General features: G+C 33.6%; 1 protein-coding gene and 1 pseudogene across 4 annotated transcripts; one reads left to right on the top strand and one right to left on the bottom strand.

The window, feature by feature from the left end:
- The first annotated feature begins 274 nt into the window (after positions 1-274).
- LOC101500996 (3beta-hydroxysteroid-dehydrogenase/decarboxylase) lies at positions 275-13,983 on the top strand. Of its 4 annotated transcripts, none has more exons than XM_012717773.3 (13): positions 289-489; positions 628-882; positions 988-1,080; positions 1,336-1,460; positions 1,560-1,730; positions 2,588-2,704; positions 2,791-2,870; positions 3,270-3,486; positions 7,331-7,448; positions 11,614-11,788; positions 12,234-12,390; positions 13,293-13,359; positions 13,440-13,983. In XM_012717773.3, exons 2-13 carry the CDS (start codon positions 636-638, stop codon positions 13,643-13,645), a joined length of 1,773 nt encoding a protein of 590 aa, XP_012573227.1. In that variant the 5' UTR covers positions 289-489; positions 628-635; the 3' UTR covers positions 13,646-13,983. The 4 variants fall into 4 exon arrangements, with proteins under 4 accessions (XP_027191592.1, XP_012573227.1, XP_012573226.1 ...); XM_012717772.3 differs by having other exon boundaries at positions 290-507; XM_027335790.2 differs by having other exon boundaries at positions 298-507; positions 3,291-3,486.
- On the bottom strand, positions 8,565-10,718 carry LOC113787164 (xyloglucan 6-xylosyltransferase 1-like; annotated as a pseudogene).
- Positions 13,984-17,899: the final 3,916 nt, after the last annotated feature.

The following is a 17,899-nucleotide window of genomic DNA, read 5'->3' as shown; positions in this document are numbered from 1 at the left end:
ATAATAATAATAATAATAATAATAATAATAATAATAATAATTGATTTAAGTGAAACTGAAGTGATATCTCTTAAACTTTAGAATCAAAGTCTTAAGATCAAATTTGATGATGAAGAAACATGGTTGAGACTTGAGAGGAAAGAGCAGCTAAACGTGAGAGATTTTCTATGCAAAGGAGATTAATTATTCACATCCTATCCTGAATATAAGAAAGAAATGTATAATAATAACGTAATGTAATGGTTGTTGATCCCATGCAGATTTAAATTAAGTATAGTATAATTGTACGCATCACACAAATCTCAATTGTTGTACATGTACACGTGATTGCGTGTGTATCATGAGCATCAACATTAGAGTCATCGTCATAATGATATAGTTAGCACTCGCTCTTCCATTGTCCAAAAAGATTCTAGCCAGGGGTCCCACTCTCACTGCGACTAATTTCCAGAGTAACACTTTCCGCGCCAAAGAAAAGAACCCAACACAGTTACGATTCTTCTTCAAGTAACTGCTCCTTTTCTTTCCTTTGTTCTTTTTCTTTTTCTTTTTCTCTCATTAGACTAACATTGCTCGTGAATAATAATTTGAGTATACGAAACGACATTAATCTTCATCGTTTCGCAGTCACAGCAATGGCGGTTGACGATCGGTTCACAGATTTAAACCCTAAAACGTGTGTCGTTTTAGGCGGCAGAGGATTCCTAGGAAGATCGTTAGTCTTGAAGCTTTTAAAACTCGGTAACTGGATCGTCCGTGTTGCCGATTCAACTCACTCCCTTCAACTTCACAACTCCGAGTCTCTCCTCTCCGAAGCTCTCTCTTCTTCTCGCGCCTCTTACTTCCATCTCGACCTTACCGATAAACACCGCATCGTCAAAGGTTTGCGTTCAATTCAATCCCTTCCGTTATCGTTGCAATTTTCTTTCAATTTTCTATTGAAAGAAAAAATACGCCGTTAAAGAAACATGACTGCGTCTTGTGCAGTTCTAGAAGGTTCTTCCGTCGTTTTTTATATGGATGTTGATGGTTCCAATAATAGCAATGATTTCTTCAGTTGCTATAAGCTTATAGTTCAAGGTACTCTTTCATTTGCTCTCATTGATAATTGCATTCATTTCATTTTCATAATGTAATGAGAAGAGAACATGTACTACGGGTGTAAATTAGTTTTACACTGATTGAAATATTTTGCTGTTATTTTTTAAAATAGAGTTATGATGCAGGGTTATGTCAGTAATATGATGAATTCTCGTTGGGTTGGATTGGATGTTGGTGTAAAACTGTTTTAGGTCATCTCAATTAAACTATAATGTAATTTGATATTTGATTCAGGTGCGAAGAATGTGATTGGTGCTTGCAGAGAATGTAAAGTGAAACGCTTAATATACAACAGTTCTGCAGATGTTGTATTTGATAGTCTGCATAATGGAGATAAATCAATGGCATATCCGTGGAAAGTGAGGTTTTGTTTACAGAGCTTTTTTAAGAAAATTTGGATTTGATGTTTTTCATTTACAAGTGAATAAGTCTTTTTAAAAGAGGGATATGAATTGCAGGTTGATAACATGCTAATTGACCTTAAGGCTCAAGCAGAAGCTTTGATTTTGAATGCTAATGACATTGATGGAGTGTTGACATGCTCACTTCGTCCTAGTAATGTATTTGGTCCTGGTGACACAGAGTTTGTGCCACAGTTTCTAAAGTTAGCAAGATATGGTTTTGCTAAGGTGCTTACTTTGTACTAGCTTGGTTTTTTTGGTTAATAGTTGTAAGTTCATAATCCGTTTGTTAAATGTAGGGGAAATGTTGTTCTTAATAGTGATGTGAGCTTTACAAGAACTGAAACAACAAGCTTTTCAGTTCTTGTATTAAGGCTGAAATTAACTTAGATCCGCCCTGTTAAACATTTGAAAAGAGACTGTTGGTTTACTACATCTTACCTTTGTTTTTAGTTTCCTCTCTCAAAGGATCATGAAAAATGGACATTTAGACTCATGCAAATCTTGGTGTTTTTTCATGTGCCAATTATGTAGAGCAGCCCCCCAACCACAAATAAAAGTGACATAGTGTTGTTTAAGCACTTTTGGAGGAGCTAAAGATTTTAGGTTCTGAAGAAAGCACAAAATAAGTTGTTTTCTGTTCTTTCATTTCCGTTCTTCTAAAAGCTAGAATTTTAATTTTTCATGAAAAATCATTTCTTCATACCAGCTGAATACTTGTGTGTGGACTTTTATGAACTTCAACTTCACTAAAATAAGAAACTTGATTGATATTTCTTTGTGATACCTTTTCGACTGAATTCTGTACTTAGAAATCTCTGATCTTAAACCCATTTCATACGCATAGTAATCATGATTTCATACATACTCTTGTACTGGAGGCAATCTCTGAAAACCACAATCGTGGATCCTCCTTGATTAGCAGTGATCATTGGATATGCTATAAATACTACTGAGCTATACATTGAAGCTGAGTTCAAAATTTCCTAGTAGTTTACATGTGGCATGTGATTTACATTGGTTAGCATTCCTGACTATTAATACTGAATGTCAAGTTTTTATTGAGTAACAATTTCTCATTTCAGTTTATTATAGGGACTGGTGATAATCTGGCAGACTTCACTTTTTATGAGAATGTTACTCATGCCCATATCTGTGCAGAAGAAGCCTTAAATTTCCAAACAGTTTCTGTAGCTGGAAAGGTGTATATATTGAATGCCAATGAGGTTGTGTTATGTGCTTTATTTGATATTTAAGCATAACAAATGTTTTACTGCTTTATCTGCAGGCATTTTTTATTACGAATCTTGAGCCTATGAAGTTCTGGGAATTTCTCTCACTTTTATTGGAAGGTCTCGGATATCAAAGGTAAAAAAGTTAGCCACTTGTTTTCATATTATTGACGCTTAGTTATGTGTGTTTGACATGATCATGTGATATAGCATGTGGGATTTATTTTTTTGTTCATTCGTAGGAAAGGTGGCTATATCAAATTTGCTTTTTTCATGTCAATATAGGAGATGTCACACCATCTTGACTCTAATTTTTGAAAAGCTAGATCATTTATGTTGTTTCCTTTGTCACACAAAACATAGTTACCTTGTGGTGTTTTATTTTTTGTGTGTGTCTCTTTTTAATGTGATTTTCTTTTATATTTTTGCTCCTTCAGCTTGCTACTTCATTCACTGCAGGAGGCAGGCAACAACCATATTTCTTGCTTTTTTATATTATTAGTTTTCACCTCTTATACTGTTAACCAAGATATAGAAATACTTCCTTTAATTGCAGGCCATCCATCAAACTTCCTGCCAATTTAGTGCAATACCTTCTCTCAGTTTTAAAGTGGTTACATGAAAAGTTGGGACCCAGATGCTTCAATTATCCTTTATTAGTTCATTTTTTTCAGTTAGCTTTGCACACCCGAACTTTCAGCTGTGCAGCTGCTCAAAAAGATATTGGATACTCACCGATAGTCTCCCTTGAGGTTTAAATCTTGTTTATTTTAAATTGTTACTTGTGATATATTCTGTATTCTCGTTCTTTCTCGTTTGAACTATTAGTTTCCACTGATTATATGGGGTGTAACATGCAACAAGCTCAATTATAAAATATTATCTAATGATTGATGACTAATTCAATGAAAAATGATTGTATCCTTTTTCGTACTGTTCAGACCCCTGACTTCCACATACATTCAACTAGTCTCAAGAATTAGGATAAAAATATATTTTATTGAATTGAAATATGCTAACAATATATACAAGATTACTATACAACCAAACCCTTATTAGTACTCTTATACAACCAAATCTCTATAATTGAGGGATATTTTTAATAATAAAACAGAAACAAATTTTGACACCCCCCTCAAGCTAGTGAATAGGTGTTTGCGTTCCCAACTTTGATACAATTCTTTCAAAGTTGGTGTTATTTAGCCTTTTAGTTAGAATGTCTACAAGGTTGCCTTGGGAGGAGATATGTGTTCTCCCCCCTCAAGCCGGTGAATAGAAGTTCTCTGTTTCAAACTTGGATACAATTCTTTTAAAGTTGCTACTATTTAGCCCTTTAGTTAGAAGATCTGCAAGGTTGCCTTGGGAGGAGATATGTGGAGTGCAAATTAAACCACTACCAAGTAGTTCTTTGATGAAATGTCTGTCAACTTCAATATGCTTGGTTCTGTCATGTTGCACTGGATTATGTGTTATGCTAATAACAAATTTATTATAACATTAGAATTTCATTGGTTCATCCCACTTTATCTTTAGGTCTTCTAAAATGATCTTCAACCATAGTAGCTTGCATATCCCTTGTGCCATTGTCCTAAATTTTGCTTCAACACTAGATTTGGATACCACACGTTGTTTCTTAGTCTTCCAAGTCACAAGATTCTCACATAGGAAAGTGTGATATTATGTGGTTGACCTTTTACCTACAACTAGCCCTACATAGTCAACATTAGTATATGCTTCAAGATCCACATTTCCATTTCACCTGAATAAAATTCCTTTTCCTAGGGTTCATTTCAAATATTGCACAATTCTTAGTGCAGCTTGCAAGTGTACCTCCTTTAGTTGGTGCATGAATTGACTGACTAGGCTTATAGCAAATGTAACATCAAGTCTAGTATGTGGCAAATATATGAGTCTTCCAACTAATCTTTGGTACATTTCTTTGTCAACTGCAATGTCTTCTTTTGCATTTCCCAACTTTATATTTGGATCTATTGGTGTACTCACTGGCTTGCATGGTGTCTTGCTTGTTTCTTGCAGGAGATCTGTGATGTATTTTTTTGTGATATGAAAATCCCTTTCTTAGAGCGAGCCACTTCAATTCCCAAGAAATACTTTAATTTTCCCAAGGTTTTAAAAATTCCTTGGTTAGGTGTTGTCCTAACAGTTGTTGCTTCTTTTCATCATCATTGGTCACTATAATGTCGTCCACGTATACCAATAACATTGTTACTCCCCTTGACTATTTGATAAAGAGGGTGTGATTTCTTTGGCTTTGTTTGAAGCCTAGACCCATTGTGACTCTAGCAAAACTCCCAAACCACACTCGTAGCAATTGTTTAAACTCATATAGAGTCTCCTTTAGCTTACAAACGGTGTTGACAATAATATGCTCATTGTATCCATGGGGTAATTCCATATAAATATCTTCTTCTAGATCTCCGTGGAGAAAAACTATTTTGACATTAAATTGGTGCAAGTTCCAACTGTAATTAGCTGTTAGAGATTATATCACCCTGACGGTATTCATTTTTGCAATTGAAGCTAATGTTTTCAAGTAATCCACTCCATGCGTCTGAGTAAATCGTTTAGCTACCAACTTTGCATTGTACCTTTCAATAGACCCTTCAACCTTGTACTTTATAGTGTATATCCATTTGCATCATACAAGTTTCTCTCCATTTGGTAGAGGGACCAAATCCCAAGTACCGTTCTTGTCCAGTGCTTCCATTTCCAAGTCCATGACTTGTTTCTATTTCCTATCAGACAATGCTTTAAATAGAGAGGTAGGTATAGTGATAGTGTTCCGGATTGTGAGGAAGCTTTATGAATAGGTGAGAATTGTTAAAAGCATAGTTAGTTGGATAAAGGGTAAAGTGACTTGTTGGTACATGTCCTAGTATTCTTCCTAAGGGCAATTGGGTTGTGGAGATCATCGTAAGCTGGTGGTGTGTTGGACTTTGATTCCAATGCATGGGAAGATTCATAGATTGGATCACTAGAGTTTGAAGCGGCAAGAGAAGTTATCTCATGTAAAATCGGATTGGACTCTTGGATGTAAATAGATTCAGAAACGACTTTTGCTCTTATATATACTAGATTCTTCCCATATCTTACATTAGTGTCATCATTTCCATCTTTCTTAGAATCAATTTCAGTCTCAACATTGTTATTTCCTTCATTTCCATCTTTTTCAAAATCAATTTTCGGTTCAAGAGTCAACTCAAGAAGTAGAAGAGACTCATCTTCCTTACTTGTATTCTTCCCCTGAAGATGAATTTGACCAAAGTAACTTTCTTGTTCATGGAAGATGACATCGCGGGAGATAGAATTTATGGGATGGTGGATAATAGCATTTGTAACTCTTTTGTATTAAAATTAAGCTGTTGGACAATTTAGGAATATGAACGACATTTCTTAGAGTTATGGATGAGCTTATTTGGACATCTCCTTGACTTGTTATAGTTATAAGGGTACCATCTGCTGTGGATATTTTCTTGTTGCTAGGGCAAGGTGAATAAGTGGAGAAGTGTGTAGATAAGGATGTCATGTGGTCAATGGCTCCATAATCCAATATCCAATATTGGTCATAGGGTGTATTTGAAGCATTAAGTCCAAAAGAAAATTGAAACTTACCGAGAGGAAGTGTACTTGTATATACCAGAGAACTAGTACATGTTGGTTTCTCCAACTTACTAAGAAATAATCTCATCTTCTCTACTTCATCTTCATCGAGTCGGGTCAATCCACTTTTGCTTTCTTTAGCTATCTTAACTGTAAAATCAGAAGACAAACAATATTAGGGACGAAAAATTGATCTATCATACAAAACAAATCTCAAACGTCTAAAAAATATCCACAAACTGTAAGTGTGTTTTAATGCCGCAATAACAATAGTGGCCGAAGTCTGTAACAGAAAAGCCCGAGTAAAAACCGTTGGAGCTTCAAATGACCTACAAACAAAAGTGCTTCGATTGGAAAGTGAACATCCAAAACGGAACTAGAAACAAATGATCTACAATATGGTTGAAAACGGCATTGAACGAAGGTCTATAAGGCGGCATGTGGTGCACACGTGCTGGAGATGACGTCGGGAATGGGCGTCACGCGCCAAACTGGAAGGCGCGCCTGAATGGGCTGTTGACAACGGCGCTTTGGCTTCCATCCGATCTAATGGAGGCAAGTCTTGTGGTGGGCGGTGGTGTAAAGTAGGCAGTCAAAGGTGGTCAAACAAACGTGAACAGTAACAACGTGAATAGTGAACACACTATGGCAGCGAAAAGAAACCGCAATGAAGGCGGCAAGTTTATGCGGAAGCAAGACTCCAAATACCGAGAGCTCTGAAGCCATCTCAAGAATTAGGGTAAAAATATATTATAGTAATCAATAATTCAATTTTGCTTCCAAAGTATTCATCGAGTGATTTATAAATGCTGGAAACAATATAAATGATTAACCTGTTGCAGTCACTTTCTTTTCCTTCATATATTTTCCTTTACAACTGTTCCAAACAGAATGATTTATTTTTGGCAGCATCTATGGTACACAAATTCTTATAATTAAGATTTTCTTTTTATATTTACTGATTGGATAATACAGGAAGGTGTCACATTAACCATAGACTCATTCTCTCATTTAGCTAGAGATGCTTACATTTCAAGATGCTGCGGGAGTGTTGATCGGTCAAAAGCAGATATGCTGCTTGGCAGTGGAAAAGGTTGGAACGTAATGCTTTCTTGAGTTACAATGTTTATATCTTCACCAATAAAGTTTTGTTTTCTTAAATTAATTAATATGATAACAACTTTTGTTGGAATTAATGTTGAAGTTGTGGGATTTTAGATAAAAGGAAGAGAAAAACTAATAAGAGTTTGAATATGATTATTAATAGTTTTATGCTGACTTGATTTCAGAAGACTCAATATTGTTGAAGTTGTGGGATTTTAGAGAAAAAGATGAGAGAAAATAATAAGGGTTTGAATATTATTGATAATAGCTTTATGATATCTTGATTACAAAAGACTCTATTAATCTCTATTTATAGAGAAACATAGACTCAATCCTAAATCAGGAATAAATCATAATAATAATGAGAGATATTCTTAGATATCTCAATGATTATAAATTGATCTTAGGAAATAAATCAGATACTCTAATATAATATAATAGATATTTTTCTAATATTGTAACACTCCCCCTCAAGCTAAAGCTTACTAAGCTTTAGCTTGTTACAAGAAAACAATGTTTTGCTCCACAAAATAATAAAAAAGATGGAAAGGCAACTCAGGGATGCATGTGAAGTCGGAGAGAATTGCTATAAATATAGCCTAGCTGGATAGTCTGATTGATCATCAGCCTAAGAGAAATTCATGACAAGCAATTGAACAAAGCAAACTCCGTTCTTCTAAAAAACTGCATTTGGAAGCTTCGAACCAATAATAATGGAGACTCAAAATATTAAAACTTGAATCTCCTTCAAGGAGAGAGAGGTGTGCTTCAAGGAGAGAAAGGCAAGGCCAGTGCATCTGGGACAAATTGCCAAGATAAAGTAAGTCATGAAAATAAAAGATACTGTTAGAATAACCATCAACGGAAGAAGTCATCACTAATATAATTCATATGTGGAAAAAAGGGACACCACCAGAATGATCGTCGGTGGGAATATAAGCCACTATTATAATCTATTAATAATAACTAAATTGCATGACAAACACCGAAGAAGAAGCAACGCGACTCTAACAAAAGGAAGTCAAGATCAATCAATGGAATAAGAAAATGTGTCCAAAACAGAAGAGATAACGGCTGTTTGAACAATGACACCTATTTTCGTTGATCAAAATTGGAGAGTAAGGGCAGATTTGGAACCATCGAATAGAGAATAATCGAGCACCAAGTAGAATCCCATCAATTGAATTGCAAATCTTCCAAACTTGTCAATTAAGAGCCCACTCATAAGGGCTGCAACAGCTGCCACGACAAAGGCTAGAGAATTTCCTCCATAAAAAATCTGATCCCTTCTACTAGCAAGTGACTTATGAGTAAAACCATACATCTGCAATATCTGATTATCCCCAAAATTATACGCACGATCCATTTGTTTCAAACACCTTTCAATAGGGTAATCCCCAAATGTCCCACATGGTTTACACCCCACAAAATGAGTCACAAGTAGCCACCTATGATCACCAAAATCAGGATGATAATTCTTAATCATCTCTTCATAACGATCAACCAAAATCCCCCAATAACCATGCAAATAATAATGAGTCTCAAGGTAAACTTTACCACCCCATTGTTCTTTCCCTGTTGCCAACAAATAAACCACAGCATCACTATTTATCCACCATAGAAACTCAATTTCAGGATGAGATAACAAAAGTTTCCTAATCAAAGGTAGCTTAGTCCAAAAACCTGCCATTTCAGGATCAAGAAGAGCCATGTTATAGAAAATTTCAATTCCATGAAGCCTACAATAATCAATCTTGTTTCTAATCGATTTCAACAAATAATGATCACCAACGGAATTCTCACAGTTTTGGCGAAGAACCAGTAACAAGAACACGTGGTTTATTAGGTCTAATAAAATTAGGGAAATCAGGGTTATTACGAAGCCACTCAGATCGTTGTTCATCCCAATCGGAGATTTTTGGTCCAAGCGTGTAAGGCGTTTTTTGGATCGCGCTTTTCATCATCGCCACCTTCGTCCACGAGGATCTTCGAAATATCAAGTTGCGTAATTGTTGTCTGTGGATTGAACTTCTTCGAGGACGCGGTGTTTGTTTCTGGGGAGCAAAAGTTGACAGATAAAAAAATTAGGGTTTTGATGTGTGAAAAAAAGGGTTTTTTAGGGTTTCGGCCAGAAAGCTTATGTGTTTAAATAGACTAAGGATATACCCACCGATGATCAAAACAGATAAGAGATACGGCAGAGTTTTTTTTTTTTTTTTGCGCGGTGAACAGTACCGCCCGATGAACAATGCTGCAACTGATCTGCTGAAAATAAACGAAAAGCTACAAAGAATGGGTAAATCGGAATTGGGACACGGTTTATAGAAAAGAGAAACTATGATTATATTCCCTAATTGGTGGGAACTCGACAGCGGAATAGAGACGAAATTGTTCAAGGAGGATCGAAATAGGCTCTAGATACCATGTTGAAGTTGTGGAATTTTAGATAAAAAAAGGAGAGAAAATAATAAGGGTTTGAATATTATTGATAATAGCTTTATGCTATCTTGATTACAAAAGACTCAATATTAATCTCTATTGATAGAGAAACATAGACTCAATCCTAAATCAGTAATAAATCATAATAATAATGAAATATATTCTTAGATATCTCTATGATTATAAATTGATCTTAGGAAATAACTCAAGATACTCTAATATAATATAATAGATATTTTTCTAATATTCTAACACTAATATCTATTTATAGAGAAACATAGAGTTACTCCTAAATCAGGAACAAATCATAATAATAATGAGAGATATTCTAAGATATCTCTATGATTATAAATGGATCTTAGGAAATAACTCAAGATACTTTAATATAATATAATATAATAGATTTATAAGATATTTTCTAATATTCTAACACTCGACCTCAAGCTAAAGCTTAGTGATACAAGAAAACAATGTATTGCTCCGCAAAAAAATAAACGTGGATCGAAAGACAACTCAGGGATGCAGGTGAAGTCGGAGAGAATTGCTATAAATATAGTCTAGCCAGATAACCGGATTGATCATCATTCTGAAAGAAATTCACGACAAGCAATTGAACAAAGCAAAGTTCGTCGTTCTAAATACATGCATTTGGAAGCTTCAAACCAATAATATCGAAGGCTCAAATTAAACTTGAATTTTCTTCAAGGAGAGAGAGACATGCTTCAGGGAGAGAAAGGCAAGGCCAATACATCTGGGACAAAGATGGGGAGTTTCCGCACACAATGGAAGTGGTTGTGTCGGAAAACTTGCTGAAAAACATATCCACCAGCGACGGTAGGCAGCAGCAGACGACAAATCTTGATTACAAAAGACTCAATACTAATCTCTATTTATAGAGAAACATAGACTCAATCCTAAATCTGAAACAAATCATAATAATAATGAGAGATATTATAAGATATCTCTATGATTATAAATTGATTATAGGAAAGAATTCAAGATACTCTAATATAATATAATAGATATTATAAGATATTTTCTAATATTCTAACAGTTAGTTATATGTTACTGCATGGATTTGTGGCATCTTGTTTGTATAACTAACTCTTACCCTGCAAGTTTATCCTGACATAAGTTTAAGGGCACCGCCTACAACAAACAATAGTAAATATCTTGCTTGTAGACTTGTTGGGGATATCTGCATTTTTTATTTACTCAAGTGTATGCTTGGCTCAGTTGCATGTTTTTTGAATGAGATCTTCCTTACATCTCACTTTGACCCATACTAAAAAAAGAAAATTAACTATCCTCCTTTAGTATGAAAGTGAACTGAAAATGATTTTTCACACCCTTGTTCTTCCTACCCTTGACCACTCACCAAGGACTGAAAATAAAAATCTTTTCCATCCCACTCTATTGTCACTCCCCTCCCTAGTTTCTGTATCCCCTTCCAAATATACCCTCAATTGTATCCGCGATGCACTTTTCCTTTGTCAGTGTCTTTTAGTCAAACCTGAACTTACAAAATTGATGGGCAAATGGACTTTCTTTTATCATTACAAAATCACATAGGTAGAATACAATTTGACTGTACATATTACATGGATGAAAATTAATATTTGGCGGCATATTTGTTAACTATTCTGAATCAGTGCACTTAAGTATCAGTTTGCCATGCCAAATGATGAGATAATGTCCTGCTTTTATTGTTACAGTGGCCGACATTTTGTTGTGGAGAGACGAGAAGGCATCCTTCACATGTTTCCTTGGGCTATTTTTTTTGTTTTATTGGTTTTTCCTTTCTGGAAGCACTTTTATATCATCTTCTGCCAGGCTTTTGCTGCTTGCCACTTTACTTCTATGTGGACATGGTTTTCTGCCATCAAAGCTGTACGTGTCTGCTCATATAGACTTCTACTTCATATTTCTGTATTTTTAACAAATTTAGGGAACTTTGTCTTCTGAACACTGTATAGCACTATAGCACACTTTTTTCAATGAAAAGCCCGTTGTTCTGTTATTCATCAGTTGGTAGTCTCTCTGTTTTCATCCCGCTGGTTACATCTTCGGCACAACTAGATTTGATAGTAGTTATTTATGGCTTATTTACTTTGTAAAATTATTTCAAGTGATATAGTCTACTTCGTAGCCACAAAGGCTACTTATATCTCACCTCTAGTTAATGTCGGGTACAGGAATTCCGTCATATTTCTACATTTAATGAACCTTTGAAAATTGTTTTGGGAATTTTGGCTCATAGGGCTCGTATCTTCTTATAACTACAGAGGTCACTGAAAAATCTTTCAAATGACTAACTGTATGACTCTTGCGGCAGCTTTGGTTTCCCTATACAGAAGGTGCCTGTGTCTAATTTCAAGATCTCTAATACAGCGGTGAAAGATTTAGTTGCAATAACTGTACATCTATGGAACAAGGGGTTTCAAGATATAAAGGGACTTGCCCAAGGCGACGATTGGTCTGCATTTTTCAAGGTAAAAGATGTGGTCACATCTTATTGATTTTTTTAGAAGTCTCTTCCTTTCCTATTCTAATTAAATTTGTCATATTTTCTTTTAAATATATGATGTAGACATGGGATTGCATGCATCCCTTAATGGGGTATGAGAGGTGTAGGGGAGAAATAATAAAAGTTGGATATATGATGAGCGATGTTATGGAAAGGAATAGAGTGATAGAAAGTGAGAAGGGATGTAAAGAGATATGTAAGAGAGACGACTATGGGAAGAGTAAGAGATTGTTTGAGAAATCACCATTTTTCTTTTCTGTCTTAGTGTGTGAATGGAAACTTCTGTTTGTAGGCTGTCACAGCATGGTGACTAAGAAACTCCATTTTCTAGCTTCTTAAAGTCACGATAAAATCATATTGGGACTTGAGAACGAGGATTTCAACTTGAATAAACATGCTGATACTTGGTTTTATTTAAATGCCAAAAAGAGAAAGAAAATAGAAGGAAATAAAATAAAGACACTGCAAAACAGAGAAAATATAATAGTCTTCTATTGTTTGGATAAAGAAAAACAAGAAAAAATAAATTAAACATTATTTCCCGTTTTATTGGTTGGTAAGGAACAAAATATATTAACTTTTATATCCTTTAATATATAATCTAATGGTGGTTAGATGCGTACATATTTCATGTTAACAAAACTCTATCTCATTCTTTATGGAACAAAAAAATGCCATGGATCCCATCATGTCTTTCATTTCTGCAAACTCACTTTCTCTCCACTCTTCTTTCCCTCCTCTAGTTTCTCTCAAAACAAAGGCAGGCTTAGAGAGGCAGTGTAGAAAGATTGATACCCGAATAATTTTTTACAGTGATTTAGATTTTAGGATTCTTTTCCTTTACATGGCATATCTAAAACATTGCAGGTTGCAGTTTTTCTTTACCTTCTGAAGTTGGTCCTGTCAAAGTTGTTGACAACATTGATAGGCATAGGTATGGAATTGTTGTTTGCAGTTGCAGAATTTTAATGGTTTCCTGCTTTCATTTTTACCCTGACTGAACTTTTTATGCAGGTCTGGTCTTTGCATTTATGGTGTTCTTTGTTTATGAGCAATATGAATCAGAAATTGATGGATTATTGGATATTCTAATCACTTGTTTGAAGGAGTTCATGATATATTTGATGAGAATTTTACCTGTTTCTGCATCGCGGCTTCTGCATTATCATGATAACTTTCAGAGTTACCAAGTACCAGGGTTGGGGAAAGATCTGAGATAGCCAAGGAGGTTTCAGCTTAGCTCTGCGATCTTGGACATCAAATAGGCTATTAGGAATGCCCTCTCTCCTTCGTTCTATCTTCTGTAATTACAATTGAACTAGTGAGTTAGGCTGAAGATGTTGCTGTTCGAAATTATTGCGGTACTGTTTTAATGGACGAGTTATTAACAAATATAAGGATTGATGATTCATTGACATCAATGGTCATGCAGAAGGAACATGCAATTCTCTATTGCCAGAATAACATCTTGAGTCTGGGTTTATGATATATGTATCATGTATGTAATGTAATCATTTCTTTAAATAGTTGTATAAAATTGCTTTTAGTTTTGAGTGTATTTTTGCCTTTATAAAATGTGCATTTCATTTGTTTTGGACCTCAAACTTTTCTTTGTCTACTTGTGCTCTTATATAAAAATAGTCTCAACCGATAGCGTCCTCTGTCAAGTAATGAGGTGGTTAAGAGCAGTTTGTCCGATCGTTTTAATGTCAAGCATAACAACATACTGAACAGATGGCAAATTCCCCTTTTCCTAGACCCTCCCTGGTGTACCCTCTCGCTCTTCCCCTTCATCTTCACATATGTAAAGAGAAAACGCTCAGTCATCGTTGATTTGGTAAGGAAAATGTTGAAAGTTATAGCTCTAGCTAGTTACAAGTTACACTCTGGATTGTGCTTCAAATTGTAGAGGGCAAGACCCTCATTTTTTCCATCACTGTTCTGTCATTAATTCCTTCTTACTTTCATGTGTCTTTACCTCTGATTGTCCCTTCTTCATGCCTTTATTCGCCACACCTCATGCTCCTATTCCTGTTTTTTAGGTATGTTCTATACACTCACTTTATCTACTAGTTTTTTATTGTGAATTAGACTCCCTCAATCGATTTCATCTCGGGAGTTAGCTTGGAGCTTCTGAAAGAAATTTCTTGTATAAATATTTCTATACAATTTTAAAAGTACATCGTGTATTTAGGATGTATTTAATTTAAATTTAAAAGACACTAAGAGTTTTATGACTTCTAGGATTTTTCAAGGACTTTAACAATCAAAATATAATAATTTGGATTTTAATAAATTTATATCACAAATTGATAGAATTTGAAAAAACCTCATGCATTTATAGATTTCATAGAACCACGTATATTTTTCGCAAACATTAAAACTTACAGAGTTTATAAAAAATAATATAATACTTATAAAAAAATACTTTTTATAATATTTAATTTAAAGTTTTAAATGGAAGGGAAAAGATGAGAGAGGTGGAAGAATAAGAGAGATTCTAAATACAAAAGAAACAAAAATTAAGAATCCATAACAATGTTATGTGATAGAAAAAAATTCCCTATAAAATCACACTAAAAAGTCCACGAAATCCAATGAAATATATTTCAAAAAATAATCCAATGAAATTAGAATGTTCTTAAATATCACTGTTTTTTATAAGCTATAAAATATTTTAGACTTAATTGGAGTTTTAGTCCTCCTATTTTAGTTGAATCGCGAAAAGAGTCCTTCCATTTTATTTCTCTCCAGTTTTGGTTTCTAAACAGAATTTTGGTCTAAAATTTGATGAAGTTTCATTTTTGCGTTTATTTAAGTCACGCAATGCCTTAAAATCTCGTTATACAACAATTGTAACTGAAATCTATGATCATAAACTGTGTAGTGTAACTTATAAAAATGATACTTTATCAAATTTTGGATCAAAATCCTATTTGGAGAGCCAAAATTGGAGAGAAATAAAATGAATGAACTATTTTCGTAATTCAGCTAAAATAGGGGGACCAAACCTGCAATTAAACCGATATTTTACTAAAAATCACTAGATAATTTAAATTGTCCTAATTAAATACCACAAATTTATTTAAATTGCATAAAAATCTTGATTAGATACTACAAAAAAATTTGTCATAATTTTTTTAAATACTTTCAAATTCTAACTTAATATATTATTTTATTATTTCGCATCATATAGTTTTGTTGAATATAGTACTAAAATATTTTTAATCAAAAGTACAACAACAACAACAGATTATTGAATTTGGTTATGCTCTGATTTGAATAAACTAGTTTGAGGCAAAAAGAAAAGGATAATAAAGCTGAAGAATTAACTAATGAGAGGATAATGGTTACCTCTATAAGAATTATATTCTCAATAGACTATTTATATGACTATACAGTTCCATCAATATTGTGAGTTGCTACCTCAAGTATTAGAGTATCACATACCGATGACAAATCAATGTAGGCTCACTCCCGTGAAATTCAGAATATAGCTCATGAGATCATCTCTTAAGGTATGACTATAGATGAAGAATTTTAAATTGTTGTTATTATTGATAAATTGCCCTGCTTGGAAGGATTTCAAAAATTATATCACATAAAACAAATGAATTTTCTCTAGAGAGTCAAATAATTTGTCTCCAAAGATAAGAAAAAAAATCTTGTTTATGGTTTCCTTACTCTATAGGGGCATAATTGTACCCAATTCTAAATATTATATTTTTGTTGCTAAAAGTACGCCATTGATGGCATGTTTTCAAGTAAATGTTGAAATTAAGTAAGTCTTCAGTTGATATGTTATGTGAGTGTCATATTTGACATGTGTCATGCTAGACTCTGTAATGTGAAAAAACGTGTAATTTTAAACTTAAGTAAACTCATGATTAATTCCAAAGTTATCTATAAATGATTTTAAAAAATATAATTTTTGCAGTAAAACTAAAATAACAAACAGCTCACATAAATCAATAATTAGATTTAATACAATATGATATATGTAAATTTGATGAGACTTTAAAGACACATTTTATCACTTTTATTGACGATTGTTTTGAATATACTTTTGTATATCTAATAAACAATAAAAGTGAAGCGTTTGCCATGCTTATGATCTTTGTAACTAAAATTGAAAATCAATTTAGTAAAAAGATGAAGATGAACTGACTATGATTCTAATTTGTTTAATGAGTTTTATAAATTGCATGGAATTAAACATGAATCAAATGCACCATTTTCGCTTGAAATGAATGGTAAAGTTAAAAGAAAGAATAAAACTCTTACTTAATTAGTTGTTGCTATTATGGTTAACTTTGTTTTTACATCTCATTGGTAGGAGAAAATTATATTGATTGTTTGTTATGTTTTGTATAGAGTTCCTAAATCTAAAAACAAAACATCTCCTTATGAGATTTTGAAGAAAAGACAATCGAACGTGTCTTATTTTTGAACTTGAGATTATCTGACTTATGTATGAATCCCTAATCCCAAGTGAATTAAACTCGCCAGTAGAGCCTATGAATGTCTATTCATTGGGTATGCAGTAAACAACAAAACATATATGTTTTTTTTACCTAAATGTGAAAGTGATCATAGAGTCAAATGATGTTGACTTCTACGAAAATAAATTCCCCTCCAAATCGAGAAATAGTGAAGGCAACGAACCAAGTCATGTTCCTGTGACGAGGATCACTGAAAACAGTAAACAAGGTGGATCAAAACTCGAAGAAGTAAGAGAGCCATAATTGCTAAAGATTATAAACCCAATTATACGACATATATCTTAGAAAAGGATTATGCAAATTGTCAAGAATCTTTGTTATATTTGGATGCAGATTTATGGCAATAAGCTATAAACGGTGAAATGCATTTTCTAGAGTCTAACATAACCTGACATTTAGTAGACTTGTCTCCTGGTTGCAAATCGATAGGTTGTAAATGGATATTGAAAAAGAAACTAAAACCCGATAAAACTGTTGATAAATGCAAGGCTCGCCTTGTAGTGAAATGTTTTATACAAAGAGAAAATATAGATTTCTTCGACACTTTTTCATTGGTCACTAAAGTTACATCCATTTGGATACTCATTTCATTAGCGGTTATTCATAACTTGGTGATACACCAAATGGATGTCAAAACAAATTTTTTAAATGGTAACTTGGAAGAAGAAATCTATATGCAATAACATAAAGGTTTTGTGATTCATGGACAAGAAAACAAAGTTTGTAAGTTAGATAAATCTTTGTATGGTCTTAAACAAGCTCCTAAACAATGACATGAAAAATTTGATAACTTGATTATTTCGAATGAGTTTAAAGTGAATGAAAATAACAATGTATTTATTATAAATCTAAAAATGACATTTGCACTATCATATGTCTCTATGTAGACAACCTACTCATATTTGGTTCAAACATTCATGCTCTAAATATTGTAAAATCATTATTGTGTAACAACTTTGATATGAAATACCT

The sequence above is a fragment of the Cicer arietinum genome, chromosome 6, assembly GCF_000331145.2.
Source record: "Cicer arietinum cultivar CDC Frontier isolate Library 1 chromosome 6, Cicar.CDCFrontier_v2.0, whole genome shotgun sequence".
Classification (NCBI taxonomy): domain Eukaryota; kingdom Viridiplantae; phylum Streptophyta; class Magnoliopsida; order Fabales; family Fabaceae; genus Cicer; species Cicer arietinum.
The sequence above is the reverse complement of the archived record's forward strand: the minus strand, read 5'-3'. Positions and strand labels throughout refer to the sequence as shown.